General features: G+C 35.6%; 1 protein-coding gene across 1 annotated transcript in view; it reads left to right on the top strand.

Annotated features, from left to right (window-relative positions):
* Nucleotides 1-14,555, top strand: part of LOC143253450 (G protein-coupled receptor kinase 1-like) — a 54,235-nt gene that overhangs the window by 30,737 nt on the left and 8,943 nt on the right. Inside the window, exons 15-18 of the mRNA XM_076507355.1 lie at nt 746-846; nt 10,084-10,246; nt 10,502-10,667; nt 11,853-11,986. Of these exons, the coding sequence (XP_076363470.1) occupies nt 746-846; nt 10,084-10,246; nt 10,502-10,667; nt 11,853-11,986 (564 nt within the window). The remainder of the gene's footprint in view (nt 1-745; nt 847-10,083; nt 10,247-10,501; nt 10,668-11,852; nt 11,987-14,555) is intronic.

The following is a 14,555-nucleotide window of genomic DNA, read 5'->3' as shown; positions in this document are numbered from 1 at the left end:
ATTAATCTGAGTAAACTAGTGGTATAATATTTTGTTATATATATATATAGAAGTGTTATATAAGTAACACTAATTATATATGTAAGTAACTTAAAGTAACAGCAAGCAAAACCACTAAATAAAACCATGTGTAATTAAAGTGTAAATGTGAAATTATAAAAGATAGCATATAAATTTTCTAAATCTATGAGGCATTGGAAGAATATGGTTAATTCCTAACAGAACTGAATGAATTTTTGTATAGTTGTGTAATGCTAAACCTCAGTTACAAAAAATGTGAGTCATGAGCTCTGTCCATGAAATCTTATAAAGATGAACAACTTTTGTCTAATAATATGATAGTATAAAGCAAATTAAACAAATAAGAAAAGAATTTTGGTACTTATCACATAGCATGTCTTACGCTACAAAATAAAGTGCAACGTAATATGAACTTGAATGTTAGTAGAGCTGTGTAGTCTGTAATATGTACTTGAATGTTAGTAGAACTGTGTAGTCTGTAATATGTACTTGAATGTTAGTAGAGCTGTATAATCTGCAATATGTACTTGAATGTTAGTAGAACTGTGTAGTCTGTAATATGTACTTGAATGTTAGTAGAACTGTATAGTCTGTAATATGAACTTGAATGTTAGTAGGTATGTATAATCTGTAATGTGAACTTGAATGTTAGTAGAGTTATATAATCTAGTCTAATGTGATTAATAAGTACTTTGAAAAAACATCTGTTGTTTTTTCTTAACAGAATGTTGAGCTACCAGACTGTTTCTCATCAGAACTCAAGTCCTTATTAGAAGGCTTGTTACAAAGGGAGGTCAACCAGAGGCTGGGATGTAAAGGTAGAGGGTAAGTACAAGTGTTAACCTATTACAGAGGGAAGTAAACTGGAGGCTTGAGTGTGAAGACAGTAATTACAAGTGTTAACTTATTACAGAGGGAAGTAAACTGGAGGCTTGAGTGTGAAGACAGTAAGTACATGTGTTAACCTATTACAGAGGGAAGTAAATTGGAGGCTTGAGTGTGAAGACAGTAAGTACAAGTGTTAACCTATTACAGAGGGAAGTAAACTGGAGGCTTGAGTGTGAAGACAGTAAGTACAAGTGTTAACCTATTACAGAGGGAGGTAAACTGGAGGCTTGAGTGTGAAGACAAAGGGTAAGTGCAAATATTAGAAGATCTGTTACAGAAAAAAGATGGTAGACTGAAGGCTGAGATACTAAAGCAGGTGGTAAGTACAGGTGTTAAAGAATCACATTCCAAGACTGGATTTGTAAATGTGAATAATAAAACTTTGTTAAAGAGTATATATGAATGTAAATGAAAATATAATAGTAGATAGTAAGTAAGGGTTTTGTAGGAATTTGCAAAAGAAGTGATACAAACAGAGAGATTCTGTGTTTAGAGGAAGTTTCATTAACAAGTATTACTTCATTTTATTTTTGTAGAAAAGCCAAGCCACGTTGCTGTACATTTTAATAGAAAACAAATTACTTTATTTCAATACAGAAGCTGTATTTTATATAATTCTTGAAATAATATTTCTTCAGTATAATTCTTTGCTAAACACTTTACTCTGGTATCCATTAGTAGAAAACAGAAAATGTGTTTTCAGTATTCATTGGTAATGATTCTATTTTTAAAATGTTACTTTGTTATCCATTGGTGGAAAATAACAAATGTATTTGTAGTATTAATTAGTTGAAAAAGAAGTTTTAATTTAATTAAAAGTTTATTTAATAATAACCGGAGTACCTGTCCCCTGGATGGAAGTTATATAAATTTATGATTAATGAAAGGATATCTTAGAACATGAATAGTTGCTTCCCTTATATGTAATTGTAAAAAAAAAAGTAAAATGCCTATAAAAACTGCAAAACATAGAATCTGACATCCCAAATTTGTTTGTATTTCCACCCTACCCAACAAACCATACCAAATTTGGTGAATATTCATCAACAGAGGTGAAGCAGTGGTAAAATGTCCATTAAAAAAACACCACAAAATGCAAACCTGAAAATTTGTATGTATCTCCCCATGTGCCAATTTGAACCTCTTTACCATCAGCACCTTACAAAGCAGTTTCAGGGACAGACAAGAGACAGTGCTATAAAGATTCCCCGTCATATCAAACCTTCATAACTTTGATGTGTTTTAGGTTTTATAACAAATAATATAATTCTTAGCTTTCAATTTCCTTTATGTTAAGAATTTCCTTCACAAATCTTTCTCATAGTTTTATTATGTAATAATAAATTATAGGATAATGGATAATCAGTTAGTTGCTGTATTTTGTTTTGTGAACAGAATTGTCAATAAACCAAACTCTGCTGTGCTGCTCATTCAGTTTCAGTTTATATCTAATGCTCCTTGGTGTGAATTCCTGTACATGGTGAGGAGACCTCCCAGGGAAGGTTCTGTTCTTTCAGTTTACCTCCTCTGGGATCTAAACATTTATAGACGTGTTTGCCATGCGTGGCGAACAGTGAAGGGGAGGAAAGTATTTTGGTGGTTAAGGGGTCCAACCCTAACACACCACTTTGGCTTTAAATTCCTGTAGATGGGCAGCATTGGGGTGGCCCCTCTTGGGCCAATCGGCTGATCCACTCAGGCTAGGGTCAACCAAGTACCAGTGTTGAATGTTCTCAACAGGTGTTGTGGACATTGTATCTGATGCTGGTGTTTAGGTATAGTGCTCACAAAACCCTTGCATTGCTGCAGTGTTCTTGTTTGACATTGTAGTGTGTCCCCTTGTAGAGCTTCATGGTGGGTGGGGTCAGTGGGCACCAAAATTTCCCTTTCTTTATTATGGATACTCCAATTAAAAATCTTAATAAAATAGTGAAAAAATAGTTTATAGGTAAACGACTATGTCTTGTAGATTCTGAGCAGCAATCCTCACCACCTATACCACCTGTTGTACCTCATTTTCATATATTGCATTCACTTGCAGACAAACCTATTGAGCAAATGTCTCCCTTTTTCATTCAGAAGGGACTAAAGGGACTTGCTGGCCCCTAAAGTCAGTAAAGAAGCTTCGATCTGGTGACATATTGGTGGAAACATCCACATCTCAACACAGTAAACTCCTCTTACACTAAAAGGCAATTGAGAATATACCTATTGAGGTTACACTTCATGCTACTTTGCATTCATCAAAAGGAGTGATTCTTGAGAGGAATTTGAAGAACATTTTAGAGTCTGAGATTCTCGCTGGTTTCTCCATCCACGGAGTCTCTGCAGTGAGGTGTATGTCCACTCACAAAGATGGAATTATGGTGCCGACCAATGTCGTCATTCTCACATTTACGTCACCATGTCCACCTGCCACCATCAATGCAGGTTATCTTAATTGCAGAGTACAGTCATACGTTCCAAACCCTCTCTGATGTTTCCAGTGTTCGCAGTTTGGTCACTCGAAGACGTCATGCCGTGGTTTCTTGACATGTGCTTGTTGCAATGGCTCTTACCCATCCTACTTTTGTTCTTGCCCTAAATGGTTGGAAGAAAAAGAGGTGCAGTGTTCGAAAACAATTCATAACATTACTTATCCTGAGGCTCGAAAATTGCTGTCCACCACTTCATCTCGGATGTATACGGCTGCACTTCGTTCCACAACTACAGTGGGAGTGCAGACAGATTTCTCTGTGCTTCCAAAAGAATCATTCTCCAAACAAATGAAAAGTATTTTGACCTCCATGGTTAAAAAAATTGATGAATCAACTTCAACACCTATCTCTGTCCCTTAAATACATTTCAACAAACCCCAAGATCCACATCCTTTGGTTCAAGGCATTTCCTTGGATACATCTTCTTCTCCCACCCCAAGATGCAAAACAATTATTCGTTTACATCCTGTCCTTTCAGTAGCCCAATCAGCCCAGGGTGGAATCCATTGAGGTCGACAGACCTCCCTCGAATAAGGGCAGTAAGGAAAAAAGACGTGGTTGTAAACAGAAGGGTTCTCCACCCAATTTGCCTACACATGAATAAAAATGGCCACCCTGATACAATGGAACTGTCGAGGTTTACGTCCTAATCTGGATTACATCAAAACACTGATTGCTTATTACCATCCTGTATGCCTTTCCTTACAGGAGACATTTCTGAAACCTGCTGATCCAGTCACTTTTGGCAGTTTTCTTTGCACAGAAATGACAGGCTTTTTGCATGGACAAGTGCATGAAGGGATGGCACTGTTGGTTGATCAGCATGTGCCTACCCTGTCTTTGCCACTCAACACACCCTTGGAGGCCATAGCCATCCATGTTTCCTTGGGTCATACCATCACTGTTTGTTCTCTCTACCTGTCACCTGTAGATGCATATGATCAGTCAGACCTTGATGCTCTCATTGAACAGTTGCCATTTCCCTTTTTCATTCTGGGGGACTTTATTGGACATCCTCTCTGGGGAAGTGCTGATATTGATAGGAGGGGTCACTCTGTAGAGCGTATGATCTCTGATCACAACCTTTCTCTTATCAATACTGGTTCTTCTACTTATTTTCATGCACCTAGTCAGTCCTTTACCACTATTGATCTCTCAATTTGCTCCCTTCATTGTTCTCCCATTTTTCATGGAGGGTTGACAATAATCCACGAGGCAGTGATCATTTTCCTATAATCTAATCTTGAGAGAGACTAACCGTGGTGGATGCCACTCGACCTGGTGGAAGGTAGATCAGAAAAATTGACCATCTTTCACTGCTCTCGCAGAACATGATCCTGTCTGTAAGCCATCAATAGATGACTGTGTGGCAGCAGTAACTAACTGTATTATAAATTATTTATATGCTAAAACCTCAACACGTTTTCCACTATATCCTCCTCCATGGAATCCTGCCTGCCACATGGCACAGAAGGCTCAAAAACGGGCCTGGGATACTTTCCGTAGCTATCCCACACTCTCGAACCACATCCGTTTCCAGCAGACCCGTGCACATGCTCAGTGGATAAGACATCAAAGCCAGAAGGAATCTTGGACTATGTTTACAACTGGCATATATCTACTACCAGTTCCAAAGTCATATGGGACAAGATTCGAAAGGTCAATGCACAATATAATTCTGTCCCTCTCTCAATCTTGCTCTCTGATGGCCAGGAAGTCGCTGATACCTGGAGCATCACCGATACTCTAGGTGAAAGCTTTTGCAGGGTATCTAGCATTTCTGCTTCTTCTTCCACCTTCTTATCCATCAAGACTCGGGCAGAGCAATCATCTCTTTCCTTTTGAACTGATTATCTCTGTGACTGTAATTGTCCCTTTACACTGGTGGAACTCAAACTGGCCCTTCTTCAGTCTGGCAGTACATTGGTTGGACCTGATGGTGTACACTATGACATGCTGTGCCATCTATCTTCTGCTTCTCTTGCTGTTCTTCTGATTCTTTTTAACTGGACCTGACAGGAGAATGTTTTTCTGATGCCTGGCACCAGGCTATTGTCCTACCTTTCTCTAAGCCTGGGAAAGATCCAAAGATTCCTTCAAACTACTGTTCAATTGCTTTGACAAGCTGTCTCTGTAAGACCTTAGAAAGGATGGTTAATGCTCGTCTTGTTTGGTTCCTTGAATCAAACAGCCTCCTCTCGCACATCCAGTGTGGGTTCTGATGACAGTGCTCCACTGTGGACTACCTGATTTCACTTGAAACGTCAATCAGAGAAGCCTTTCTCAAATTACATCTTGTATCAATATTCTTTTACATTGATAAGGCTTATGATACAACATGGAGGTATGGCATTTTGCAAGATCTCCATATGTATGGGTTATGTAGCCATTTACCCATTTTCAATAAAAAAATTTTTAATGGACAAGATTCCAAGTTTGTGTTGGTTTGACACTTTTCCCTTCTTTTCTACAGGAAGTTGGAGTCTCTTAGAGCTGTGTTCTGAGTGTCACACTTTTCAGTATAAAAATTAATGCCATCACTGAACAACTCCCTCTCGCTGTTGCAAACGGGTTCTATGTCAACGACTTTCACATCTCATGTCAGTCGTTGAACATGAGGTATATTGAGCGGCAGCTACAGACTGCTTTCACTTGTTTACTGAAGTGAACCATAGCAAACGACTTTAACTTCTCTCTCTCTAAAACCGTTTGCATGCACTTTTGCTGCCAACAGGGTATTCACCCTGATCCTGAACTCTGTATCGGTGAAGTTACGCTGCCTGTGGTCCCTGAGACAAAGTTCTTGGGGCTTATCTTTGACTGTAAGCTGACCTTTATGCCACACATCAAGCAGCTATGGGTCAAATGTACAAGAGCACTGAACATCCTCCGTGTCTTCTTTACCACCACTTGAGGAGCAGATCAATGTTCAATGATAAAGATATATTGTGCTTTTATTCGATCAAAACTCAACTATGGATCACTGGTCTATGGCTCTACCAAACCATTGGCTTTAAAAATGTTAAATCCTATTCATCATCAAGGACTTGGGCTCTGCACTGGGGCTTTCCGCATTTCTGCAGTTCAGAGCTTATACATAGAATCTCATGAACCTTCTTTGCACCTCTGCTGTTTACAACTGTCTTTAATATATGCTTTGAAACTTTGTTCCTTACCAAAGCATCCCACCTGGGGTTGTGTTTTCCTTCCTTGGTGGGCCATACTTTTTCAGAACAGACAGTCTGCCATTGCTTCTTTTGGCCTTTATATCCAGGTGCAGTTAGATGAATTGTGTCTGTTGTGGGATAACATTAGAGTATCCACTGGTCAGCCCACCCCACCATGGCTTATTATAGTCCCCAAATGTGACCTTTCTTTAAGTCATCTGAGAAAGGCAGATACTCCTGATTGGAAGTGCTGTTTTTTATTTACTGAACATCTTTCAAACAATATTTTCATTCCTATTTATATGGATGGTTCAAAATCAGGTGACTCTGTGGGGTCTGCTATGGTTTGTTGCAGTTTGGTGGTTGTGTGTAGAATCCCCTCTACAGCTTCTGTGTTCACTGCTGAACTGTATGCCATTTCTCTTGCCCTGGATCACATAGAAGCTAAGAAGTACTCCAACTGCACTATTTATACTGACTTGCTTAGTTCTCTACTGACCCTGGAATTGCTTCATGTTGGTTCTCACTGATATTCAAAACCGACTGGCCCATTTCTCTTTAATATCTACTTCTCTCCAGTTTTTCTGCTCTGGCACTATCACTACTGTGCCTGTTCCATACATGGACTATGGTCCTGTATTCAAGGCTCTTCTCCGTGCCAGCTGGCAGTCACTTGGAGTGATCAATGCAAAAACAAGCTTTTCCAAATAAAACCATATATTTGACTTTGGCCTTCTTGCTTCTGCAAGGATTGGAAAGACAAAGTTGTTCTTACTAGACTACGCATTGGTCACAGTTTTTTAACTCATCGTTTTCTTTTATCTGGAACTGATGAACCAGTTTATAGTTTGTGTGACACTCAGGTCACAATGAGTTACATTTTACTTTCTTGTCGTCATTACAACTCTTGATGACGGCACCATTTTAAACGTCTTCTGTCCCAAGGTTTGTCCATAACATTAAACAATGTTATTGGTGATGGTGACACTGTCCACCTTGGTAATGTTTGTAGTTTTTTTAAAGGCCATTAATCTTTTTACTTTATACATTAGACCTTTTTTAATGTGATTCCCTTTTAAGAATCAAAGTCCATCTAGCTCGATTTGAAATTGAAAAATGGCCGTAACGTTAAATAACTCGAAAGCAGGACTAGAAAGGCCAACTTCAGGTGACTAATGCTGCTGTTTGAAATACCCGTTAGCCATCCTGGTGAGTTATTATTATAATTTTGCTACACGTCTTTTAAAACCTTTTTATTACTTTCCTTTTTGAAAATGGCCATGACGTCAAATAACTCGGAATCAGGACTGGACAGGCCAATTTCAGGTGACTGACGGTTATTTTTGTACTTACCTGTTAGTCTTCCTGGCGAGTTATGATAATTACAGTTATAGGTTTTCACCAAGGATTCTTAAGTTATAGGGTCACTACATTAATTTAATACATATTTCTTAATATTTGAAATGACAACCACCTAGTGGTGGAATTAGTAATATTTAATAAACATTTTAGTACATTTATATTCTTATATTACCTTTGAAGTTTGAAAGCAGGCTTATAAACCTTTTACTTGAGAAATTGCTGTAATTTGTGTTAGGCTTAAGAATGTATCTAAATTTAACTCGAGAATGTGCGAGGTGACATAACTTGAGTAAGTAGTTGCTAATTTTTTTATTGTTGAATCTCTCAGTGTTATCAGTCTGTTAAAAACAAAACCATGAACAGACATTTGCAGATGCATTGACTCTTTTTCACAATAGGGTCACTATAATATACATGAGCTTGTGTACACATATACATACCTTAATTATTTATACTGTAACTTTTAATGCAGTATGGGTATCTTCAGAACATTTTGTACACTTCTGGTAAAGAATGGAAGTTTTTTTATTTACACAAAAAAATAAGATTTTTTTAATAAATTTTTTTTACTAAATATTTGTTCGTGAAAATATTGAGTTTTTTTTTTTTTTTTGTTACTAGTCCAAGTAAGAAGTGATTTTCATGCTAGGATTTAAAACCGATTCTTTGTCCCCAAAATCTCAGATATTATTTTAAATGTTTATTGTCATTAAGACTTTATATTTGATCTGTTATTTTCTGTACCCTAACTATTTGGGTTCTGTTAGTGTGACTGACTTCATAACCACCATGAAAAAATTAGGAAATAAATATAAATTATGTTTTATTCATTCTAGAACACCAACAGATTATGACATGAAAATATGAATGTTTGGTCTAAATAGCTTAAGTCTCATAACATAATATATTTATATATATTTATTGTTTTTTATTATATTGACCTCCCAGTCATGCCTGGCTAACATTACATAACTTGCATTGATTTAGCACATGTGCACCTGTGTTACCATTTCCAATAATGCAAAACTGACCTTTAGTCTTTACAAAATGACCCTGTCATGGCTGTATTTTAGTGGATTAGTAATATATAGTCACATTTCAGTTATTCTACATTATGTATGTATGTAGATTATTACTATTTAGAAATAAATTATTAAACTTATTTTTCTTAAAATATAGAACAATAAATAAAGAAGTAAAACAAACAATTATCTCTTCTTACTATGACCTTTAAAGTTGGTTTCTAAGCATTTCAAAATTTTGCACATGGAGGACAATGAATCAAAATATATTTTTATGTTTTATATATAAATATAAATAACCAAAAATTCATAAATTATTATATTGATACCATAGAATTTCACTATAGTTTATCAAGCTTACTAACTAAGCTGTATTTATGCATAAAAAGAGTGTAAATCTTGTGGCAGACTAAAGATTCCTCCTTCAGATATTGGTTTGAAGAACATGGTAGCCTTTTAACAGATTAAAATGGTTGGGAAACTGGAGACATTCTCAGCTGTTGATTAGTGACCCAGTTCACCTCTTTCCATTTTTGAAAATGATCACTTATGTACTCTTACTTCAATACATGAACTACATCTCAGTAAAATGAAAAGATACAAATTTCATTTGTGATGATGACAAAACCCACTTGTAGCGAAAAATATATATGTAAAAATGGGTGGTATGGGTTGAGAACATGATGTTCGCTCCTCTACATAAAAATTTTCTCTATCAATACCAGCAATTTTTACATATATACGAGGTTCTTATTTTATATTCCAGCTTTTAAATATTGGTAGATTGAGTTCCTAATTTGTACAAAAGTATAGACCTTGTATTTTGACATCATTAAAATCTAATTTGAACCAGTGGCTGCATTCAACATACCACGTGACACACAACAGTCGATATTCAGGTATGTTCTTTTAATATTTACTTCTAAGTTAAGAAATTAACTAATGTATAATACTAAAAATTAAATTATAATCAACCATTTGATACCTAAATTATTGACATAAATTCATAAAATAGTAATTCAATAAAATTTTGAATGCAATTCATTAAACACACTGACATGGCCTTTGACCTTTTAAGATCGGTTAAAGCCATATGAAGAACATTGTAGTCACTTTGCATCCTTATCTGGTAATTTTTCTGTCCAGAGCTGATGAAGTCAAGGAGCATTCCTTTTTCCAAGGTATGGACTGGCAACTGGTGTACCTACAGAAATACCCCCCACCACTCATTCCACCTAGAGGGGAGGTGAATGCTGCAGATGCATTTGATATTGGATCTTTTGATGAGGAAGATACAAGGGGAATCAAGGTGAATAGTTTGCAGTTGCATATTCTGTTATTAATAGATATTTGTCATGTGCTGTCAATGATTTTTTTTATCTTGGTTCCTACTGTGCCTCGGATATAGTTTGTATTTTTTATAGAATCTTATTCTGACCTTTAACCTTTCACAGTTTTACCAGTTACTTAGACCATATATTCTAAAGAAGAAATTAAATAATTTCATCTTATTATTAATATATATACTGAGATGTTTGCTGATTATTTTGTCACTTATTGTTAGCTAACTGAAGCTGACCAAGAACTGTATAAAAATTTCCCGGTAGTCATCTCTGATCGATGGCAGCAAGAAATAAGTGAAACTGTATTTGATGCCATTAACCAGGAAGCTGACAAAATGGCACAGAAGAGGAAAGCCAAGATGAAGATAATTTTTGAAGATGAAAAAGGTTATTTGTTCTTTTAGCTCTTAGAAAGTGTTATCACCCATAACCAGACCAGATAGGCTAGCTGTTGGAGTTTCAACTGGTACTACCAGTCACAAATTATTTGTTTTAAATATGGAAGTTTACAATTAAAGTAAAGAATCTGACTCTTAAGACTAAGATTCACACAATGAAACACTTTTAATATGCTTTTCAGAATATTTTCTGCTGCAATCAGTTGGTAGAATAACTGAATAAACTAAAACAACTCTTTCAGTATAACTAACAAGTGTCCTTTAAATGTGATTTCAGTTATAGTACTAAATTGTTTCACTGTAACTATGGTGCCACATTTTATAAGAACTGTTTGGTCAGACAAGAATAGTTTAAGAGTAATACAAGAAATTTTCCTCTGTCTTTAGTAAAGTTTTCATTTGAGGAATATTAAATTGGAGCTGTGGCTATTTATTTATAAACATTTGATTGTTTGTTTCAAAATGTTGTGTGCAGCTACATAAGGACCAAAGCAATTCTGCTTGGTACCTGGTGGCTGTGGATTTGTTTTAACAGTAACAATCATATCCCAATATTTGATTAGAATAGCTCAAGAAATGGTGCTAAGCAGTGGCAAATTGGGACCTGTCTGGACAATATTGCTTTCTGCATAATGGCTGATCAATTTCTAAGAATGCAACAAATGTATCAGCATACTGGGCAATTACCTGCTATCCTTGTAGGTCAACCTGTCTTAGTGCCAAGTGATTTTGACTAAGTGCCTTTCCTCTCCTCTGTCAGTTCAAAATGAGGAACAACCAGTGCAGATTCCCCTAGTGTAACTTTGTGTGAATATCCAAAACAAACAAGGCCTCCATTTCATTTATTTATCTGCAAAGTTACTATCAACAACAGATAAAAACAATAACAAGAAACTCATATGTAACAAGTAACTATGTCTGAGCACTTTACTGAGATCATAGTTTGTTGATTTACAAACAGAAGGAATTTTGAAGTCAATTTCAATTGTGAAACATATTTCAGTTGTTTTTTTTTGTTTATACTGATTACAAATAGTAGTAACAAATTTGATTTTGTTATCGATTAATTTGTACATTTAGTGTGTTTTACTTGTTTGCATTTTGGTGTTATGTTTTCAGACACTGTTGAAATACATTTTTTATAGTTTATTCCTATCGTTTTGTTATTGCTTAGAGTCAGATTGCATCATTCACGGCTTTATAAAGAAACTTGGAGGACCATTTGCATCTGCATGGTTAACTCGATATGGCAAACTCTACCCTAACAGACTGGAATTACATACAGAATCAGGGAACACTAAGCCAGAGGTGGGTTAATTATATTACTGTCAAACTGTCTGCATAAGTTGCTAATTTAAAAAAGTGTTTTTTCTGCCATCACACATGTTGTTGTTTTCACAAAACTTGAAAAAGAAGTTTAGCCATAAAGTTTATAAGAATTTTGATAAAATGGTTTTGGAAGAAAAAGTCGTCAGCACAAATAAACTAAACATCAATCTTTCAAGTCTTATAAAACATGACTCATAGCTTCTGTAACAAAGCACAAAGTTAAAAATGCCTTTAAAGAAATGTTGAAAGGTGACTTGCTTTTTTATGGGATTTTTTAGCTTTGTGCTTTGTTACAGAAGCTATAAGTTATGTTTCATAACACTTGAAAGATTGATGTTTAGTTTATTCAGAAGTTTGGTTTGTTTGTTTGTTTAATCAAGATTGGGAAGAGTACTTGAATATGACATAGGATTGTTAAATAACAATGGCACAAGGCTGCTGCTGTTCTGCAGGTATAAAGGACTGAGCATAATGAACACCTTACTTAGACAGTAGAAGAGCCAAATAGTTACAGTGAGAACACTGGATGAGAAAATCCAAAACTTGAATTGATTATACAGTCACTAGAGACAGTGATCTACCAATGACATATAAAACTAGAAACTACATGGCAGCACCAGTTAATTTGGATCATTTTTTGGTCATGACAGAGGTGTCCAAATAAGGAAGAACTTTAGAAAACCCAAAAACATGAGAAACAAGAAGACATCAGGAGTTGATTAGTTACTTGCAGATCTGTTTAAGTTTGGATGAAGGAGACTGATGCAGGCTGTGTTAAGAACAGAAGAATCATCTGATGATTGAACCAAGACTGTCACCACATCATTACATTTGAAAGGTAACACATTAGAATGCAAGAGGCATAAGTTTGCTAAGCATAGATGGCAAGGTTTTCACTGGAATATTTTTAAACATACTGATAAGGATTATATGAAAAAAAAAAACAGCAGAAGAATGAAAAACAATAATCATGGCTTCGGAGCAGAGAGGGGACTGATAGTAGAGGTACGAGCTGAAATAAAATCTGTATGTCTGCTTTGTTGACCTGATACAAAGTTTTGGAGACTAGAACTGTGGTGCTTGCTAACAAGTTACAGAATGTCAACTAAAACTATACAACTTATTAAGAGTTTGTACTAAGGCATTAGAGTATGTGTGTAGAGGGCAGGAAAAAGACTGAACTGGTTTGAGATGAAGATTGATGTATGGCTATGGCGTATCTTTTCACCATGACTGCGTTGTACGTTATGGACGAAAACTCAGCAATAAGAAGGTGAAAGATATCATACTCCCAAGGCCTAGAGTGTGTAGCAAAGCTGCAATGCTTATGGTAATTATTGTGGCACAACTTCACTCCTTGGAAAGGTCAGTGATAAAGCTGCAAAATTAAGCTTAAAAGTAAGTTGTGGAATAAGAGCACGAGCAGGAATTATGTTTAATAACTTGAGTAAAATGTTGTGGAAATGAAGAGATGGCAGCATAAAGACCAAAGTCATGATGTATAATATTGCAGTAAAATAAGTGGTATTGCATGGGACAGAAAGCTGGATATGGACAAAACAACAGAAATGGAGATTGAATGGTTTTAATGGAGGATGTCTAATATGGATTTTAGGGATAAGTTGGCAGAAAAAGATGACAAAGGAGGAGATAATGAGAAAGGCTGTACAAAGTATATTGATTGGACTGGTTGGGAAGCAGAATATTTGTGGAAGATGTAGAACAAAGGCTGAAAAGAAGATGGAAGGATGGCATAAGAGAGGTAGGAATAAAAGAAGATTTTGAGGATCAGTTACAGGACTACGTAGCATGGAGAATAATGGAGAATGTAGTGACAGACTGCCAGATGTATGTGACTGACTGACTGACTGATTCACATAAAGAGTAGTTATCCATATATTTGTATGTCTATATGGTGTTGCACGTTGTTTTAAATAAATGAATGAACCAATAAAAAATGCAGTTTGATAGAAGAACTCCAACAGTCAACCCACAATCTATCTCATCCCTCAAAGATTAGCATAAACTTTTCATCCCAGGTATCTTTTTCTGTGCGTGGCATGAAGTTTTAGTGTCTTACATTCAAAATTTCATTAAACTACTTTTTATTTGTACTATACCAATTAGTTTTAGCTAATAAGCTATGTTTTAATAGTATACAAGTTTTGTGTTTTTAATTCTTCATGACAATATTTAAAAAAGCCTGAACTTCTTGTGTGACACACGTTAAATATTTTTGTAGGTATCTTGTCTTCTCTATTCTATTCACCACATTTTTAAAAAGTATGAAATTAAACATAAATTAATCACTATAAAATTGTAATTGCTCAGACAAACCATAATTTTTGTAGCCTTCAATTTTGTTTGATTTCAGAGCTATCAAAAGAAAATAGAACCTTTCTGCCACACCCACAAGTCACACCCTCTCTTTCAGGATGTGTTAATAGTTCTTTCTCTTACCTGTATTATATAGTATTTATAACCAACAGAAAGTCAAGGTTAAGGTTTTCATCTGTCAAATGGCATATAGTATTACATTGTTTTCTGA

The sequence above is a fragment of the Tachypleus tridentatus genome, chromosome 6 (genome assembly GCF_004210375.1).
Source record: "Tachypleus tridentatus isolate NWPU-2018 chromosome 6, ASM421037v1, whole genome shotgun sequence".
Taxonomy (NCBI): Eukaryota; Metazoa; Arthropoda; class Merostomata; order Xiphosura; family Limulidae; genus Tachypleus; species Tachypleus tridentatus.
This window is presented reverse-complemented; position numbering and strand designations above follow the sequence as displayed.